The following is a 20917-nucleotide window of genomic DNA, read 5'->3' as shown; positions in this document are numbered from 1 at the left end:
GCAGCAACAGCACATTGTCGCAGCAACAAGAGCAAATCCGAAAACGGAGAAGATTCTAACTGAAATTTGATTAAGTGTACTTACAAAAGAGGAAAAACTATAATAAAAGGCTTGTATCTAATAATAGCCTGTCTGGTAGCTACTTCAGTTGTGGTAAATTAAGACCGCTGCTGCTGACATTTGAGAAAGGAAGTTACAGTATTTAAAGTGTGTCATTTATGCACTGAGATATCTCTGACACACTCTTTTTGCTTTTTGCATATTTAGTGTATTTAGACAGGCACATAACCCATTCTCTTGCTAAGCACTGCACTTTAGTTGATTCATTTCCATGGTCTCACTTCATGCTCCCCTCCTGTGAGGCACACCTTAAAAACACACAGACACAACACACGAGAAATACACTAAATCTACCCAAGGACATGAAGAGTACGTCCTTAATCTTAACAAATATCTGAAAGGAAAAGTGCTTTAAAGAGTGAGCTGTGCATCCTCCTCAAATAATCCACACAACTACCATATATTTATGAGTCCATTTCCTTGCTTAAAGGTCAAAAAACAAACCACCTACATTTTTTTGCAATATTTTCTCCTTTGTCGACGTGCTTTCAATCACTGTAATTGGATTTTACGGAAATTAAAACATGTTTCTGCTATCAGTTGTGATAATTGTCATTCGCAAGGACAATTTCACTAGGATTTAACAATAATATGCACCTTTTTATATTAATTATATTCGCTATTGCTATGATATAGCATTTTCACATTTATGTAAAACACTATAATACAACAATCTAGCTCGGCTGTTCAGTTTCTTTGCCCTGTTCAAATCGTTGACCTCTGCTAACCCAGCGCTGAATGCAACTGTAGATGCTTCTGTGAAATGTGCTATTTATTTGATTTCATAAAACCCTGCTACGCTGCCAGGCAATCCTTAACTCTAAAAAATGCAGTTTTCAAGGCTGTTGCTGCTCTAAGTGGGAGATCATCAGCATCTCTGCACATAACATACTGTAAATTATAAAACAGTCCCTGGCTACATCTCAACATTCAGCAAGCGCACTCAGTCTGATGACCGCTTTGATGCTGCTGATTGACTTGAAACAGAGATATTAATGCAACAAATTGGTGTGTAGAAGTTGCCAAAAGTTAGCTGCAAAGGACACAAAGTCAACTGTAAAGAGGGGAGGGGGGTCCGCAAGGATTTCACGGTCACTGGGGTAGCGGTGGAAGCAAACAAAGTCTCTGGGGTTGGATAAACAATAAAGGCCTGTCGTTTGCTTAGAACAAAGGCCTGTCATTTGCTTTTGTTGTTGGTGGTATTTTTTCCCCTTGTAATCAGCATGTCCAGATGGCTGGATGACTTTCCCCCTCACAGCATCGTTAAAAGCGAAGCACAGCTGGCAGACTGAGAGCGAGAAGCAAAAAGGGTGCAGGGAAACCAAAAAGTGAAAGAGGTCTGGAAACAAAAAGGAAAAAAAAAAAAAAAAGCTAGGCTATACAAAAACTTTAAAGCGAGACAGAACAGATCAGAGTGCGACTAGAGAAGTTAGCGCGACCAAACACTGCAGTGACAGATACGTGGAGACTGCCGGGTGAGCAGCTCTTACCCAGATCTGTGTTGGGTCCCGCCAGCAGCTGTTTGAACTTATCCAGACGGGACGCCTCCCTCTCGGTCATGGCCGGGGTGCCAGATGTGTTCTGGTCAGCCATGCGAGCCACGAGGGGGATGACGGGCGGCCGGTGGGGAAGAGAGCGCTGTCTGTGGAGGGCTGCACGCTCACCTGCTGCATCTGGTGGAAGGGAAAGGAGATGAGAGAGAGCGAGGGGTTACGACAACACAACAAACGGAGGGATTTTACATGATGCAGCGCCGCATTTTGTGCACGAATTGAATCTTTATGGTACCGTAGGAAGGTCAGGGCTCCAGAGTGCAACCCGTTTGGTCGAACAAGCAACCAAAAATCTGTCAAGTGCGACTAAACACTTTGGTGGGTCGCACTGGTGCGTCTGACATTTAGCAGGTCGGTCCATGAGTGTCTCTCGGTAGATAAATTTAGTCAACAGAGGTAAACCTGGCACTGGATTACTTTGTTTTGCTCTTTTCAAACTCGCATATTATTGACAACACACCTGTATAAAATGCTGGGCTCCAGTCACTGAATGGAGACTAAATGGAAACTATATCAGTACGAAGAGATTTCAATCCTATTTCAAATGGTTTTTTCCAATTCCCTGCAATTATTTTACCAATATGGTGTTTTTTATGAATATGTGTACATTTTTTGTAAATGGTGCTTTTCTCATCTACCTCATGCCAGTTTAATGTAAGTTATATGCATCTTAGGGAATCAATAAATCATTCATCTATCCATCTGCCTAGAAGTTTCTTCTTGCACAACAGCCTAGTAAATCTAAGTTTTCATTTCATTTTTTTTGCAGTCCAGTAAAGCCTTTTTAATGCACATATACATATATTTTCAAAATACAGTTTTTATGATCTCCCTCATGTCAACTCAAAGTAAGCTGTATGTATTATTTGATATGTGAAATGCTGCTGCAACACTGCAATGGCCCCGAGGGAATCAATAAATATTCTCTATATATCCATTCTTCCATCTATCTAGAGGTGTGTCTTTGCACAGCAGCCTAGTAAATCTAAGTCATCTTTCTCAATTTTATTTTTTCATCTTGTACACTGGTTGTTTTCCACGAGTATGTATATTTTAAAAACCTCATGTGAGCTGAATGGAATTCATGTATGTTTTGTGAATTGTAAATCACTTCTCAAACACTGCAATTTTCCTTAGAAGATTAATAAAGCATTTTTCTATCTATCTATCTATGGTCTTCTCTGTGCACAGCAGCCTAAAAGACACAAATGCATATGAGGCATTTAGGGGACATTGGTAAATGGCAGCACCTACAGATAATCTACTTGTGAGGCGTTTAGGGGTGATCTGTAAATTGCAACTGCTGGTTACACTCAGTCTCTGCATACACATCGGTCACACAGTGCACCCCATCACATTCTCAACCTTTGGGACACACTGAAATATTATAAAACGGCCGACTTTATGCATTTCCTCTCTCATAAAGAGTGCAGCCAAAGCACGCCGATGAACAGTTGTTTTGTTTTCAGAGCATAAAAAAAAAAATCTAAAAGTCCCCAAGAAACTTTTCTTGTGCCGCAGCAGATGTGTGGCTAGTGGAGCCGCTTGCTTCTCTACAGCGATTAGGCTCCGGTCAGCAGCAAACTGAAGCAGTGAGGAGTCAGAAATGATAATAGAATTCAATACTGCTTTTAGTGTAGTTAAAAAAAAAGCAAAAACTACTGTGTATGGGAGCAGACAAAAAGCTTAAAATGTGCTTTGTACCAAAAGGTGTGCACCTAAATACAAATGTAAGGCGTCCTGGTGCAACTGTTGTAAAAAGTTAGTCTGGAACCGTGGACACAACATTATGCCACAATTTTACATAGCCTTATCTGTCCAAGTGATCGTAAATGTAGTTACTGTTTGTGGCTTGTTTTGCCGTGAGACTGCAAGAAAGCAGATGTTGTGGTTGTTGCAATATTTCTGTTTCAAAAGCGAAGGCTTTATCCTGGATACACAAACACATCAATTCAGTCTGCTGAGGGCCACATGTTCCCCCATATGTGCTTAAAAAAAGTCCCAAAACAAAACAGAGATATCACACAAACAAATTCTAAACGAGCTGGTGAGATCAAGAATCCAATGTAAAGAGGAACACACCTTCTGTCGCACTGAATACCGAAGCGAAAGTTCATAAAAACCCCCGACGACCACGTTGCCAGCATTTCTGAGTGCCAGAGCGAAAACCACCAAACATCTACGGCGTGTAGTGCCGCACCAACACAACATAGCAATTAAGGAAACTGGAATGCTGCCGATTTTAATATCCCTTTCAGTTTTTTTACAAGAACAAATAAAAAGCGAGAAATCTGTTCTCAAGTGCTTTATTTGCACTTACAAAAAAATTGAAAAAGATTATTAAAGCTGGCAGCAGCTTCTCTGCAGTGGAACCTTTTGTGTCATTTTAACAATAAGCCTGTTTTATAGCCCATTTAATAACTTAACTTTTAAAAGGCTGTTAAAAGAAAAAAGTTTGAGGAGGTTGGTAATGTGCACTTGTTAGTCTCAGTTTACAGAGTCAGTCATTACAAATACAAGGAGAAAAGACACATGTGAATGCAGACGCTAATAATAATCATTATAGCAGCAGAGCATGTATTTTAATGGAGAATTCAAATTACGGTAGACAGAAAGAGCTCAATGGCCATGGTATACAGAGGGGCTGTGGAGCTTTTTGATATAATAATAAAAGTCATGCTGTCTGCCAATGATCTAATTGAAAAGAAGAATGAAGATAAAAAAATGAATGAATAGAAGAAGAAGAAGGAGTAGGAGAAGAAGACCAAGTAGAATAGGAAGAAAATGAATAAGGAGGAGGAGAATGAGGAAGAATAGAAGAAGAATGAGGAGAAGTAGAAGAAAAAATATAAGAAGAAAAAGAAGAATGAGGAGGAGAAGAAGAAGGAAAAAAGTAGGAGAGGAAGAAAACGATTGAGAAGGAGGGGCAGAACAAAAAGTAGAAGCACCTGAAGAAAAAGTAGAAGTAGAAAAAAGTACAAGAAAAGGAATGAGGAGAAGAAGAAGAATGAGGAGGAAGAGCAGAAGAATGAGGAGAAGTAGAAGAAAAAGCATAATAAGTAGAAGTAGAAGAAAAGAATGAAGAGAGAGAGAAAAAACAGAAGAAGAAAAAGCAGTAGAAGATGAAAAAGCAGATGTAGAAGAAAAAGTAGAAGACAAAAAATAGACGAAAATGAATGAGGAGAAAAAGTAGAAGTAAAAGTACGAGGAGGAAAAGAAGTAGAAAAAATGTAGGAGGAGAAAAAGAAGAAGATGAAAGTCTTGCGTTTTCTTGTCTCCATAGATGACGGCGGTTGCATGCAAGCCTGTGTGTTGTCTCCTCTGAGGAGATAAGAGGAACTGCCTGAAGGCAATGGGCTGCTTGTGTTATCTGTATCTAAACACAGCAACAGGCAGAGCAGCAGACAACCCGAGCAGATGACCTGCCAGACAGGACAACAGCCAGCCAGACTCAAGCACAGCATCAGCATCTCCTATTTCTGCTGACGGTCAGAGTCTGTACAGATGGTTACACAGAGTGGCAGTGACCCATTTTCAGTAAATAATAAAGACACTGAAATGACACTTGGGACGTGTGACACAATAGCAATAAGAGAAGTGATGCTCAGCAGTTACTACGAGATTAAAACAAGGGAACAGCCTGAACTGAGCAGGAGGAGAAGGTGTCTGTTTTTACTGCCATACATATAGATATAAAATATATAAAAGTAGAAGGGGTAAGATGAGAGGAATGGGCAGAAACAGATGCGCCAAGGATTATTATGAAATACTGCTCCTCAGTACAGCGTATGTTTTTTATATTTTAGGAGGCATGGGGATAAAAGTGTTGTCAGGCATACATTTGCTGTGACACAGTTTATACAGTTTCAGCTTAAAAATGTTCCTCTACTGCCTAGAAAATGTGGGTTAACAGAACCTAGACTGAATAATCAGTTTTTTCACTGAACTTGAGACTTCTGGGACAGTCAACTAGTGCTACAGGTGTTCCAGACAGATTTTCTCCATTTACATACTCACAGTTTGAGGAGTCACTTTCTAATGCAACATAAGGATTAGGACTGGTTTCATTATTTTAAAAAAAACAAACTCTTCCTGTAGCACAGTTCTCCACAGTGACAACATCTGCCAAGTTTTTTTTCCCTCCAGTTTCTCTGTTATTCTGCGTCTGGGATGTTCTGTTAAATCCTGAAAATAACTGAATGTGGTAACAAAATACAGCTGTGAGATAACGGTAAACAAATAAAAACATGCTTGACAAAACACTGCGTAGGTTGTGAACTTGTGAAAGTGAGTAATCACTGAAATCCTGCATAGGTTTATTATTTTTAATGGATGTTTCACAAAGCATCCGTTCTATTTATTGCCTAGCATTAAAAGTTAATGTGGTGACATTTGCTGAATGACTCCTTGTTCACATTTCATGTTTTGTTTTCCTTTTCCACCCACTTCTTTATATACGATGCACAGAATGATGCTCGAAGGTTTCTGAATGCTTTAAAAATGTTAATTGCACATAAATATGACCTAAAACATCACCAAATTTTCCATTAAACTTCGAAAACAAGGTGACGAGAACCCAATTAAAAATTAGACAAAAATATAAACATTGCATAAACACGATTAGCAAACATTAGGTGATCCTTTCAGTCAGGTGTTTCTTGATGATAGCATATCTGCAGTTTGCTTAAGATCAAATGGACAGGCCACTGGAAGAATTGGGGGACGGATAAGACCTAAATAGAACTCCTAGGTTTAACTAAGAAGCATTACAAAAACACTGCATTCCAGACAACAACTTTATCCCATCAGTGAAGCATGGTGGTGGCAGTATCATGGTTCGGGCCTGCTTTTCTACATCTTGGCCATCATTAATAAAACAATGACTTTGAATTACACCAGTCATTTCTAAGTGAAAATGTCTGGACTGTCTTTGAAATGAATTTTAAGAAAAAGTGTAGTCATGCAGTAAGAAACCCACCCTAGTCGCACAAGCTGTTCAAACAAAGAACAGTTGAAGAAAAAGAAGAATAAAGTCAACATTTTGGACTTGTCTTGTCAAAAGCTCAGATTTTAATCCGATAGAAATGTTTTTGAAAGGACCTAAAGTGAGTATTTCATGTGAGGAAACACCAAACAACCCAAAGCTAAAGCTGTTCTGTACAAAGGAACGGACTGAATGTCGTCCAAGTCGAAATACAGGACCGATTCATAGTCATCAGAAATGTTTAGTTGCTGCTGTACAACACCAGACACTGACTACTTTTGCCACTCACCGATATGCAATACCGGATCATTTTACTGAATAAATAAATCATCAAGTATAATACTTCTGTCTCACGGGATTAGGTGGGTTCTCTTTATGTACTTGTGGAACTTATGTGACATTGTGATCATGTGTTTAGTCATATTCACGCAGAAATTTAGAAAATTCTTCATAAACTTTTAAGCACCATCGGCAAGAGTGGCCTTGCAGAAAACATTTTCTTAGTCTGCAATTGCGCCAAGAAACTTTTGGACACTGAGCAATGGTGTTCACTAACCTTTAGGTGACCCAATTGGAGCTTCACTGTGGGACTTCACCAGGCGGCTATCAGTATAAGGGCTGCTCTGGGAGGCAAACGACACCTCTGGGCTGGTCACATCTCCCTCCTCCACTCGGTCCTCCTCCTCTTCCTCGTCCTCCTCTTCGTCCTCTGCCGCCTCCTCCTGCGTGTCCTCTTCTCTTTGATCCAGCTCTGTTGCATCGTCCAGCCTCTGTCTCTCCTGCTGCTTGCTGTGATTCTCAATCACCTGTGCAGTTGAGAGAAAAGTTTATTACTCAGGAATTTTGGACAAAACAGACAGGAGTTTAAACCTCTGAACCACAAAAGCTGGTCGCAAGTTTGAAAGGCAAAAATGTGATATTTTATCAAACTCACTTCATTCCACATGTCTCATTTATAAACGAACCAAAAACAATCAGTCAGTTATGACTAGATTTTGGTGAAAACAAAATATGTTGCAGTCCTCAGTGCAACCGTGAAGTCATAACTCACTCAGCTGCAACTAACAGCGACGTGACAAAAGTTCAGGGGCTTTTTAGCCGAACCAGGCTTAACTGCAGGCTTTGTTTATGAAGACAAATTAAATGTATTTAATGTACAGGGTGTCCCTAAAGTCTTGACTCAAAAGAAATCCTAATAACTACAATTTTATTGCCTGCACAGATTAAATGTGTCTTCGTCGAAAGAAGAAAGAGTCAAACTGGTACATCTCAGTGGACAAACCGAAAGATAGCAGATTCATTTCATTCCTTGAAAATATGCATTTTTGCCTATGTGTCCAGACTTTAGGGACACTCTGTATTTGTAATGAATGTCTGTAAAGTCATCATTTTGTTCCAGTACTGATAACACCTGTGGGCACGAGAAAAGAAAAATTGTACATGTTGATTCCAAGTTATGCCAAATTTTGTAATTAAAATATCAGACAAATTATCCTTTTTTAATGATTTATAACATTATGACTGTTATACTGCACAAATCTTGTTTTTGAGTTTTCTCTACTTAAAGCTATGTTTTAAAAGAGGTGCAGGACTACATCTTGCAGTAAAAAATAAGCACACTGAGTAAACAGAAAGTGCTTTGGGTTCAGATGGCTCTACTTTGACACTTCTCATTCTTTATATAAATACTACTTCTCCTCAGTATGTAAACTAAGGTTGCAACTTGAAGCTCATTAACCTCATCAAGATAAATACTAACTGCAAAATTTTGAAAATAATTAGCAATTTTCTCCGAGTTTCAATATTTAGCAGGAAGGTTATAAATGAATCTTTCACAACTGTTTTTTTGCATACGCTTTAAACTTTCACAGTTAACACAATGCTTTAATTAAGCTTATTTAAATGCTTTGAAAAACTTTCACTGATATTTGATAAAACAGAAAAATGCTAGCAGGTGTTCATAAACAGTCAGAGCTTATTTTCTATAAAGTTTCTCTACAAATATAAGCAACTGAAAATTTAGACAGAATGGTTTTAAATGAAAAAAAAAAAGACTCCATTATGAACCATGTCCCAGAAAACCATGCACAGTTATGCAGCAAACCACTGCATGTAGCTGTGTACCTTATTAGCCGTCTCCATGACCACTTCAATGTTGAGATTCTGCGCAGCCATCGCCAGCAGTTCATCATCGTCATCCCCGACGTCCCAGGCGTCACTTGTGATGCTCTCAAACTCCTGGAAAGTGGTGGCCTTCTTGGGCTTGCCTGGCGTGGCCGGAGGAGGCTTGTTGCCTGCTTTAATTAGACTGGAGGACCGAGAGTGAGCGCCGTGAAAGCAGAGGAAGATAAGGAGAAAAAAAAAAAAAAAGAGGATGAGATTAGAAGAATTGAGATAAAAGGATGGGGACGGAGGAGCAAGAAAGGGGGAAAAAAACAAAAGAAGTGAACACACAGGGAAGGGGAGAAAAGGAGATAACGTAAATAACCAAAATGATGATAAGGGTGAATAAAGACAAGGATGAACAGTGGATCCCTTTGACACTGACAGGAGGGCAGATAAATAAAATAACACCAACCCTTCGGACAAGAAAAGATCATAACATTAATTAACATCCGGCCTGGACACAGCTGGTAAAATGTTTAGAGTTTGCACAATGACACGGGCTGTGGAAAGAATTACAAGTAATTATCAGTAATTCATAAACACACAAAGTTAAGGCAAAAGGTCAAGCACCTGTGGTCAGATTACATATTTTGTTCATTACCGAAGTGCAGCAAGCACAAACTCCTGTGGCATTTGTTCGTGAAACAAGGATGTGCTGCTACTTTATTTCACAAACTTAAAAACTAAGAAGAAAATAAACAGCAACTGTGGCACAGGGAAAAGTCTGCACACTCTATCAGCAAAGTCTCCCTTTAGCAGATATCGCAGCTTAAAATACTTTTTTGTACCCAGCTAAGGCCGACTCGTACTACAGCAGTTTGAAAATCCTAACAGACTTTGAAATCGGCTTGCATCACGCACAAAAGCAGGAACTTCACAGATGTTCTTCTCTCTAATCTCAGACATGCACACACCACAAGACTGGAAAATAATGGCACATCACACACTACAGGATGTTATTAAGTTTATGGTGCCGGAGGGAACAGTCAGGGAGCAGAGCAGCACCTCACATGATCGCACGAGGATGCAGATGTAAACAAAATGAAGACTGTGGAGCAGCAATTTGCTCCAACACTAATAATATGTTGCATTCAGAAGAAAGTCTGGAGTCCATGAGTAGCTCGGGTGGTTTTAGGCTGGTTCTGTAAACCCTTACTTTACTAAATAATCTGTGCCAAACATCAGGTCACACTAACATCCCACACGAGATTAAAACACAAATAAATCAGCCAGAAATTCATGTCATCTGAGCTCGACCTAAGACACTATCCATTTATTAATTGAGGAATTTTCACCCTCTCTTCTTTGCAGATGACTTGAAGATCCAACAAGCTTTCTACAACAGATCTACAGTGATATTTCATGAAACTTCACCTCTCTCCTAACTCTTGGTGTATTATGAGGGACTCTTCCAATCACTGTCCTGTTCTAGAAGTTATCCTCTTTTCAGTTCACTCCACTGACTACATCACATATGCTAATATTTATTGGAATCCGTTCTTTCCTTTATTCATGCACTGATTCCTCTGCCAAAGGCCACCACACAAACCCAAAGCAGTATTTTCCAGCCCCCATGCTGAACATTCGGCAAGGTGTTCTTTTCATCAAATGCTTCTCCTTTTTTCTCCAAACACACCTTTGATGAATTTGCCCAAAGAGCCAAATGAGGTTTATTTCTGATGACTTTTACATGCCGACCATGTTTGTGAATCAGTGCAGCACAGTGGAACAGCAGCTGTGTGTCCCTATCATCGCCAAGCAAATTTAAAGCAAACTTTTGAAACGTTGCAAAAAAAAATTGTTGACTTATTTCCAAAAAATTCTAAAAGACTGTGTATTATGATCTTAATGTGGTGGTATAAGCTACATGACTGTCATAAAGAAGAAGTAGAAACAAAATCAGTTGTTTTCCAACCACTAAAAAAATAACAGAAAGAAGCAGAAGAATCAAAAAAGTCTGTTCATCTGTAAGAGAAACTTGAAGAGAAGAGTTCAAGAATTGTTTCCAATCAGGAAAGTTGCAATCATTCTTTCATGTCAGCTGGTATTTGCCACATTTCATGCCGTCCAAAGAAAAAGACAGCTGAAAAAGCAGAAACATGTGAACGATCATGTATATTTAATGTTCACTATGGCAGAACTTGTTGTCTCCATTTTTTTTGAAAAAGCCACTTCAAGCAAGTGTAAGAACAGTTTTGTTAAATCAGGGAATGTTTTTTCACATTTTGCCTTTTACATTAACTTTTTTTTTCCATACATCATGACAAAATACTCACAAAAACACGATAAAACACAGCTGGTGGTCACTAAACCTTCCTGTAAAACCTTTTTTTTTTTTTTTTGCTATTTCCTTTTACTTTTTGCCCTGCCAAAATGCAGTTTTTCAAAAAAGTTTTCTAGGTCTTTCAGAGTATTTATGAGCAGATAATTCCTGCCAATAATTCTTGTTCTGCCTCAGAAGTCAGTTCTGAGACTATTTTTGGTGTTCACGAATAAAAGGCAACAGCGTTAAAAACATCTGAAGACAGGCTAATTTGTTAAATGTCTGACGCAGAGGTTGAATTCTTTTTCTTTTCACTTCAAATATCAACTAAATATGCCACTGGGTGTCAAGACTTTTGCACACAACAACTGTAGCTGTGTGAGGCACCACCTCTTCACACACACACACACACACACACACACACCTAATGTTAAACACTTGAATCAGAAGCAGGTCTGTAACAACTAAGAACAGAGTCTGGCATTGTTCAAAAGACAAAATTTCACTGAGCTGCTGTCTTTGTGCAGCAAGGACACCGTTTCATTCAGCAAGAACAAGAAATGCAATAGACAAAAAGAGAATTCAATTAAACGCAACCTTTTCCGTTTTATCATGCCACGAGGAAAGGGGGAAGGTGGGAGGAGGGGGAAAGAGGTGCAGGTGGAGGGAAGAAGGCAGTCTGATTTCTCACAAAGACAAGGATTACCGTAACAAAGAAAAGAGAGAAACGTGTCCATATTAGCTTATTTCCATCATAACTTAGAAGAAAAGAACAAATCTGAACTTATACCCTGACAAAAAACAAGCAAATTAAATTCAACCCCCAGTGGAAATCTACATGATTAAACATCAGTCGGAAGAAAGAAAAGGATTATTACTGAGTGAAAGACTGTTTCTCTCTCTCTCTGCTCTTTGGTGTGTGACTCAGAGACAAAATAGGCTTGAAGCAGGTACATAAAGTCAAAAATATTTCACTACAGCCACAATGGTTCATCAATTTTTCCAGAATCTGTCAACAATTAAATGAATTACCGACTATTTTTGCTTCAATTAACTGGTTTGAATAATCTTAAAAGAACAAATGTTAAATTATCTGATTCCAGCTTATTAAATTAAAATATTTTCTGGTTTCTTTCCTCCTATGTGACAGAAAATTCAATAATTTACAGTTTGTGGACAAAACAAGACATTTGAGGACGTCATCTTGGGGTTTGGGAAACACTGATTGACATTTTTCACCATTTTCTGACCTTCTACAAACCAAACAACTAAGCAATTAATCAAGAAAATTGATCAACAATGAAAATAATCATTAGTTGGAGTCCTAAAATTCACAAAGATTCTGTAAACACGCTACATCTACAGATTCAACAGGTTTCCTCTTCATTTAACTGTATAAAAAATATAGCACAAAAATTACATTTTTTATATAATGCTGCATTCAATCAAATTTTATTCACTCAAAAGTTTTTACACACCCCAAACACGTGTTTTCAACTTCCATTTGAATTCTTTGGCATTCTGTTTGCTCTAAACAGGATTTATAGCTTCTCTGAAAAGCTGAAATCAAACAAACTGAAAGTAGGCTTCATTTCCTTTAACGTGTTAACTCTGCCATCTCGCAACTAGACTTTCTGGTAGAGTCACTTCCTCTGACGCTACAGAGTACGAAGGGCCACGTAGTGCAAACAAAAGATTACCAGAACCACACTGCAAGACCTGATATATGACGTTTACAGTAAAGCACATTGCCACATCCCAGTCCGTGATGCTACCCTTGGTGTGTCCTCATCAGTCACGTATGGCAAAACAAACGCTTCCACATTCCTGACTGGGATGCGGCTAAAAATAGACGAGCTGTTTAGTAACTCTCAGGGTTTTGCATTGTTGTCTTGTTTCAATGTCTTCTGCCAAATATTCACTCCTGTATAGCACTCACGATGCATTGGCACAGGAGTAAGCTTTGCAAACAAAAAACAAAAAAAAAGAGCAAAAAGTCCTGCCTTGTGCTTACATATTCTGATATTAACAAGCAACAGAAAGTTCTACTCAGGCCAGATAATTCAGAAACAGCATTAGCTCCATAAAAACCATAAACAGATGGAGAATCCAGACAAAGAAAACTCTTTAACGTCATCCACACAGAAAATCATGCTTCATCTGATTTTTCAGATATGAGATCTTCCATATTGGGCTAAAAAATAAAAAGAATTAATTTCAATTTTAAAAGTGCAATTAGCAAATCATAAAGGGTGCAGTGAATTTGATGCAGGGTTCAAACTGCAGATTTGTAAATTCACGCTATCCTCCTAATAATGGTAGTCACAGCTTTGATATTGTATCATGTAGTAAACAGTTGACGTTTGAAGTGCACTTCAAATTAAATCACAATCACACATTGCCCCCAAATTGTTCAGTTCTACTTCCATGATAAGGACAAATATTTTCATTCAGTATTTTGTGCAGAACAAATCGGTTGCATCAGTTTTTAAAATACATTTTGGAGCAAAGAATGAGAGTCATACTGTCAACTTCAGCCAAAGTTTGCAGTCTAGTTTGTGGACTGACACCAAGAGAAGCTGCAGTTTATGCACTGGTCAAACTACTCCAAAACATCACAGGACATCTTCTCAGAATGAGGAAGTTCATTTTACTTACTTGGCATGGAGGAGCGGGTCGAAAGGTGGATGTTGTGCACCGTACACATGCTGAATGCTGAGGAAGTGAAGAAGAGAAAATGGAAATGAATGAAGTAATCAATAACTGGCTGTCAAGCTAGCCATGTTAGCCTTTCACAGCAATACTGGTTAAAACTGAAGGAGGGCGACTACGTGAGACGAAAGGGACGTTTATTTGATAGCTGCCTCCAATACAAAATCATTGCTGTTATCATTATTTACAACTCTGTGCCGCTGTGGGTAAATTGTTGAACTGTTAGCCACTGTTAGCAGCCTAGCTCTTAGCCAGTTAGCATCAGCAAGGTGTAAACTGTGTCTGCTAGGCTAATTAGCCTCAGACGCTGGTACACTGCAAAGGCTGAACCCCGCAAACCCTGGTCACTGTCGCAGGTCCGTCAATGAAAGAGAAACTTGCGTTTGAAGTTCAACAGCGTCAGTGGAGTTTAGCTAGCTAAAGCTAAGCTAGCCAACAGGAGGGAACACGTCACTTACCTGCCAGGAACCTTCGCTGCGTTTCTTTTCCAGAACTGTTTCTTGTTTCCGTCACTCGACATTTTCCCCTTGAGGTCCAATCACACATAAACTCAAACACTCCGACGCTGTCGTTCCCTTTGAACTGTTAAATTTGTGTTTATTTACACCAGGTCCCCTCCTCCAAAACTCAGAAAGCTGCCATGTTGATACTGCCTAATCGGCAAGTAAGCGCGTCTGTGATTGGCTGGGGCGACACTTCCTCAATGTGAGCCAATCACAAGTGAGATCTGCTGCTCGGTGGCCTGAGAGGGAGCTAACGTCACGCTCCATGGTATCTGCTTTGTTGACAGAAACTGCAAATTGGAAAAAAAAAAAAAAAAAAAGACAGAATCTGCAAACTGTGTGTCAATCAAAGAAGACCACCAGCATCAGGACCAGAGGCGAGGAGAGAATTTCTAACATTTAACATTTATATATACTGCTGTATTTACAGTATACAACAGAAGGGAGTCATGTAAAAGTAAAACTATAAAAATTGCATCACCTGTCACTAATTATACAATTTCTAAGTTGACAAAGTAAAGTGTCTCCTCTCATGCGCAAAGGATGGCGGCCAATCTTCTCGGTGGGGGGAAGGGGGAAAAGCGGCGCGCGGCGGCGGCGGGGGGCGGGGCGGCGATCGCGGAGCGGGAGGTCGCGGGATCGATCCCAGGCGACGGCCGGATTCCGCGCGGCCGGTTCGGCCGGCCCGGGCGAGTCGGGACCGACCGAAACGAAGCGGCGACGCGTACGGTACCGGTACCGTTACGTGCGAGCGGCGGCGGCGCCGCGTTCAAAACACTCTGCTGTTACACTGTACATGACGTTATGCTTTGTGCACAAACTGTTAAAACTAAATTAAAATCATACATAAATCACACATGTACTCTGTATATACTGATATACATGTACTGTGCTGCAAATGACATGTACTCTGTGTGTGTGCAGTAATGCACATGTACTCTGTGTGTGCAGTAATATACATGTCCTCTGTGTGTGTGCAGTAATATACATGTACTCTGTGTGTGTGCAGTAATGTACATGTCCTCTGTGTGTGTGCAGTAATGTACATGTCCTCTGTGTGTGTGCAGTAATATACATGTCCTCTGTGTGTGTGCAGCAATGTACATGTCCTCTGTGTGTGTGCAGCAATGTACATGTACTCTGTGTGTGTGCGCAGCAATGCACATGTACTCTGTGTGTGTGCAGTAATATACATGTCCTCTGTGTGTGTGCAGTAATGTACATGTCCTCTGTGTGTGTGCAGTAATATACATGTCCTCTGTGTGTGTGCAGCAATGTACATGTCCTCTGTGTGTGTGCAGCAATGTACATGTACTCTGTGTGTGTGCGCAGCAATGCACATGTACTCTGTGTGTGTGCAGTAATATACATGTCCTCTGTGTGTGTGCAGCAATGTGCATGTACTCTGTGTGTGTGCAGTAATGCACATGTCCTCTGTGTGTGTGCAGTAATATACATGTCCTCTGTGTGTGTGCAGTAATATACATGTCCTCTGTGTGTGTGCAGTAATATACATGTCCTCTGTGTGTGTGCAGTAATATACATGTACTCTGTGTGTGTGCAGTAATGTACATGTCCTCTGTGTGTGTGCAGTAATGTACATGTCCTCTGTGTGTGTGCAGTAATATACATGTCCTCTGTGTGTGTGCAGCAATGTACATGTCCTCTGTGTGTGTGCAGTAATATACATGTACTCTGTGTGTGTGCAGCAATGTACATGTCCTCTGTGTGTGTGCAGCAATGTACATGTACTCTGTGTGTGTGCGCAGCAATGCACATGTACTCTGTGTGTGTGCAGCAATGTGCATGTACTCTGTGTGTGTGCAGTAATGCACATGTACTCTGTGTGTGTGCAGTAATGCACATGTCCTCTGTGTGTGTGCAGTAATATACATGTCCTCTGTGTGTGTGCAGCAATGTACATGTCCTCTGTGTGTGTGCAGCAATGTACATGTACTCTGTGTGTGTGTGCAGTAATATACATGTCCTCTGTGTGTGTGCAGCAATGTGCATGTACTCTGTGTGTGTGCAGTAATGCACATGTACTCTGTGTGTGTGCAGCAATGTGCATGTACTCTGTGTGTGTGCAGTAATGCGCATGTCCTCTGTGTGTGTGCAGTAATGCACATGTCCTCTGTGTGTGTGCAGTAATATACATGTCCTCTGTGTGTGTGCAGTAATATACATGTCCTCTGTGTGTGTGCAGTAATATACATGTCCTCTGTGTGTGTGCAGTAATATACATGTCCTCTGTGTGTGTGCAGCAATGTGCATGTACTCTGTGTGTGTGCAGCAATGTGCATGTATTCTGATTTATTACTCTATTAACTGACTGTTTCCCTCCAGGAGACTGTGCAGAACCAGAACCAGAACCTCTAGACTCCATCTGCCTCTCAATGAACATCAGCTTTTACTAGAACTCTTATTCCATGTCAGGAATTTAACTTTTACATTTATACAGTCTGATGTCCTCACCTTCTCCTCAGTTATAATACTTATTTTTAACTTTCACTACTACTGCTACCAGTACTATTAATACTACTTTAAATGTACCACTCCTCTCTCAGTAACCCACTTTACACAGACACCGTAAATGCTGCTGTTTATGTGTTTATATTGTGGTACTTTCTTTCTTTTCTCCTTTATTTGCAGTTCTTAGTTTATTTCTCTGATTACTGCACTCAGAGCTGAGACTCACCAGAGTCACATTTGTCATTTTTGTGTGAAACTGGGCCTGCAGAGTTGATTCTGATTTCATTCATTTCTTTCTTCTATTATTCTATTTCTTCTTTCTTCTATTTCATGCTGTGTTTTTAATTTATTCCTGCTGGAACCAGAACTGGGACCTGTCCAACATGTTCTACGCTGGCCTTCAGACCTCAGGATCCAACTGATAGATCCTGATGATCAGGTTGACCTCTGACCTTTGTGTTAACGTGTTTTACTGAGCTGCAAAAAGATGCAGAGTTTTCTTTCATTCGTGATCATGTCAGACAGAGGAACCAAACAACAAACTGTCATAAATCAGAATCTGTCTTCAGCCTTCAACATCTGAACTGAAAGGCCAACAGGGTGGTTTTAATCCAGAAGGTTCCAGCAGCTTCATGGAGATCTGTATACCGGGACACAACCAGAAGGAATGCAGTGGTATCAACAAGAATTCAACTACTGGATGCATCAGTGATTTCTGGATGTTCTGATGGTTCTGATGGACCCAGCAGAACATCTGCTTGAAGTGCTTCATAATAAATACACATAAAATCAGTTCTAATGATAAAGCACCGCATATTTTTGACACCAGCAATTTAATTAAAGCAGAAGAAGACAGATCAATAGATCAGTGATTAGGTTTTTAGCTGCACATGAACTGATCCTGATCAGAAAGGATATAAGTATTAATATTAACAATAATATTAATGTCAAGTGGTGCATTAAGATGTAATCAGACGCTGAATTCAAGTGTTTAACAACTTTAATCCATCTGGTTTAAACAATACAGTGTCTATGTATATTATTGCACATTGGCACATTCATAAAACTGCAATTAATATTAATTTATGAACTCCACTGCGATTTTTAACATTATTTTTGCATCTTTACTCCATTAATTCACCACAGCGGGTTAAAAACACACAGCAGGAAAGTCATTCTGACTGTTGTCTGTCATAAACTTTGATTCTGCGCGGTTATTTCCTTTAAAAGAGAGAAATGAATGAGTTTAAACGGGTAAAGTAGCGTCAGCGGGCCGATTTGAACTGCCGCGGTGGTGTTAGGGAAATCCCGAGTCATGTGACCAAATTGGAACAATCGGGGCTCTCCCATTGGTTGCCAAAAACTCGACAGAAGAATTCGGAACAAGCGAGCGACGTGATTGGCCGAGCGACCGCAGCATTACAGCACCATGACAGAGGAGAGGAGGACCGGGGGCCAGGAGGGAAATTGGAACAATTGGAACAGAGAAGATTGGGAATTCATAGGAGCAATCAAAAACAAATATTGACACAGAAGTTAGAGAACAAAATGGGTACGCCTGTGAATTCCTATTAGGCTAAGACATGGCTATAAAGTGGCCCGAGAACTTGAGAATTTTTGGACCTATGAGATGTGTCTGTCTGCATGTCTGCATCATGGCTCCACGTGGAAAAGAACTGCCAGATAAAATGAAAAAAAAACAGATTGTTAGACAGAGTGCTGCTTGTACAATCTGGTTCTGAAAAACAGACAAGCAAGTGCTTCAGACTTTGCACAATAAAATATGAGTTTCTGTGACAGTTCAGTGTTAAGTACGTTGTATCAGATCAACTCTGATGCAAAGCTGTCAAAAAAAACTTCTTCTTGTGCTTCAGGCCAAAACTGCCAAATTAAATTTTACTAAGTCTTTGAGTAGAAACTTGACGGATATTGGGAGTGCATTCTTCGGTCAGACAAGACATAGATAAATTTGTTTTGCTCAGATGAGATCCACCATGGTTTGACATAAACCTGACCAACACGACCACAGCACACTGGTGATGTTTTTGGCAAGCACTGTATAATTCGTAAGAGTGTCTGTCATCTAGAAATGTTTATTTGTGCATTAATTTTTAAGACACAAGTTTTAAAACATGTCAGAAATATAAAAGTAGTACACACTGACACAGATAAGTCTTTCTCTCATGAGTCTTTCAGCATCGTGTGCAAGAAGGCCCAAACATGATCTGTTTGTTCTTATAATGTAGAGAACTAGAGAGACATTTGTTAATCCAATATTTGTTAATCATTTACGTGATTCACATCTATCTAAAGCCCCGTCCACACGAAGACGAAACGCTGAACAGTTTCAAAAACGATCGCCGTAGAGATGAAGGCGTCTCAGAAAATGTGTGCGTCTACACGAATGCGTAAACGGCGTTTCAAAATCTTTCCACTCTGGAACCCGTTTTCAAAAATGATCGTTTACAGACCCCCAAAACGCCGTCTTCGTGTGGATGATACGCAGATTCGGCAAGAAACTTATGCGTTTAGACTTCGTTTCATCTTCGTGTGGACGGGGCTTTAGATGTCCTTACATTTCTGAGTATGATTTACAGGTAGTTTAGCTGGTCCAGTAAACATACTTGTAATTAATTAAAAGAAGTGGTGTGATCTTTTTGAATGATACATTATTATGTAACATCAGATTATTATTAATAGTGAAGCATCAGTGTGTCAGCAGCTTGTTACTGTTGTAGCAGCTGCAGGTGGAGTTAGTTTTACCTGCTTTATATCCAGTTTTATAGGCAGGCACAGCAAGTAAATCTGAGGGTTTGTTAGATGATTAATCCACAAGGAGAGAAGAAAAACCAAAGCCTCGATTCACAAATCTGTTTTGTTTTTTCTCCTATCTTTGACTTCTGGTTAGATAATGGATCATTTGGGCATTTTTTTGAAATGAAACAGAAGCTTAGATGTTAAAATCACTACTTGGTGGAGCTGTTAACTTCTCTGAAAGCAGCTTCTAATGTAAAATCTTCATCTTTAGAGTGATTAAACCTGTAAAAATGTAGTCAAAAGTACTATGTTTCTTACTCAAATGTAGTGAAGTTGGAGTCTAAATTAGCAGAAACACCCAAGTACATGAAAAATGTACTTCTTTACAGTACTTGAGTAAATGTATGTAGAAGCTTCCACCATCAGTTTCCATTGAGCTATAAAAAAAGAGAGCAAACACAAATTTTTAGTTTTTCATTAATGCTGGTGTTTACTTCTTAATGATAACTGGTTGTAATATAACATATCTACGGTAATAACACTTTGGTTTGGTCACTGTGGAAGAAACTAACTACGCTGAGTCAAATTAAAGACCTCTTGTGTTTATGCAACGTGCTGCTGTAGTCTGGATTCAAAGATGGGCGAAAAAGAGAGCTCTCACTCGTGCGAAGTGTTTTCTATGTACTTTAACGCACCATGTCTTCTGTTAAGGAAGAAAAATGTCCGATTGCGTTACAGTTAAAATATTTAAAGTTTATGTATATTATTTTATTGCAAAGTTATGCAAGTTTCTGTACTAAATACAAAGAAGTCTAATTATGTGTGACCTCTTTACAGCTAAAGTCAAAGTTGCAAAAGAGAAGTTAAACCCACACAGTGATATTGTTCTTCTTGAAAAGTGAACATTTATAGCATATTGTTGTGTTTGTGTGTTATAACATTTAATTGTCAAAGTATTTTATAAATATAAAAGTGTGTTTTTTTTGTATGTTAATGTTGTTTATTTCATTTTGCTCCCCATTTTGTCTTATTTTCTCTTATTTCAACTTCCCCCACTTATATTGTATGAAATGTAATTTTAGAATGGGCCATAAGCTATATATGTGAAAATATACTTCGAGAATATCATTTTTGCACACACAAAAATTGATGTTGTAATTTGGGGCATTCTAGTACATGCTGACAAGTAGAGGGTTACATATTTTAAAAGAAAGAAATTGCTGCAAGTCAATAGATAGTAAATGTTGCAAGACACATGAGAAGAAAGTGTAACAAATCCAAGGGATTTTTATCAATAAAAAGTAATGGAAACATTTAAAGTGTGCAGGGGTGTGTAAAATAATCACCTGAGAATGTATGCTTTTACATAGTAAATAATGTAAACAAC

General features: G+C 39.3%; 1 protein-coding gene across 2 annotated transcripts in view; it reads right to left on the bottom strand.

The window, feature by feature from the left end:
* The window catches only part of tbc1d22a (TBC1 domain family, member 22a), a 166140-nt gene extending 151662 nt beyond the window's left edge, over positions 1 to 14478 (bottom strand). For both annotated transcript variants that reach the window (XM_051946344.1, XM_051946341.1), the window contains exons 1-5: positions 14257 to 14478; positions 13745 to 13801; positions 8782 to 8965; positions 7214 to 7463; positions 1611 to 1793 (exon numbers count right to left, since the gene is read on the bottom strand). In XM_051946344.1, coding sequence (XP_051802304.1) covers positions 1611 to 1793; positions 7214 to 7463; positions 8782 to 8965; positions 13745 to 13801; positions 14257 to 14318 — 736 coding nt within the window. In that variant the 5' untranslated portion in view covers positions 14319 to 14478. The remainder of the gene's footprint in view (positions 1 to 1610; positions 1794 to 7213; positions 7464 to 8781; positions 8966 to 13744; positions 13802 to 14256) is intronic.
* Positions 14479 to 20917: the final 6439 nt, after the last annotated feature.

Source organism: Acanthochromis polyacanthus, chromosome 1, assembly GCF_021347895.1.
Source record: "Acanthochromis polyacanthus isolate Apoly-LR-REF ecotype Palm Island chromosome 1, KAUST_Apoly_ChrSc, whole genome shotgun sequence".
Classification (NCBI taxonomy): domain Eukaryota; kingdom Metazoa; phylum Chordata; class Actinopteri; family Pomacentridae; genus Acanthochromis; species Acanthochromis polyacanthus.
This window is presented reverse-complemented; position numbering and strand designations above follow the sequence as displayed.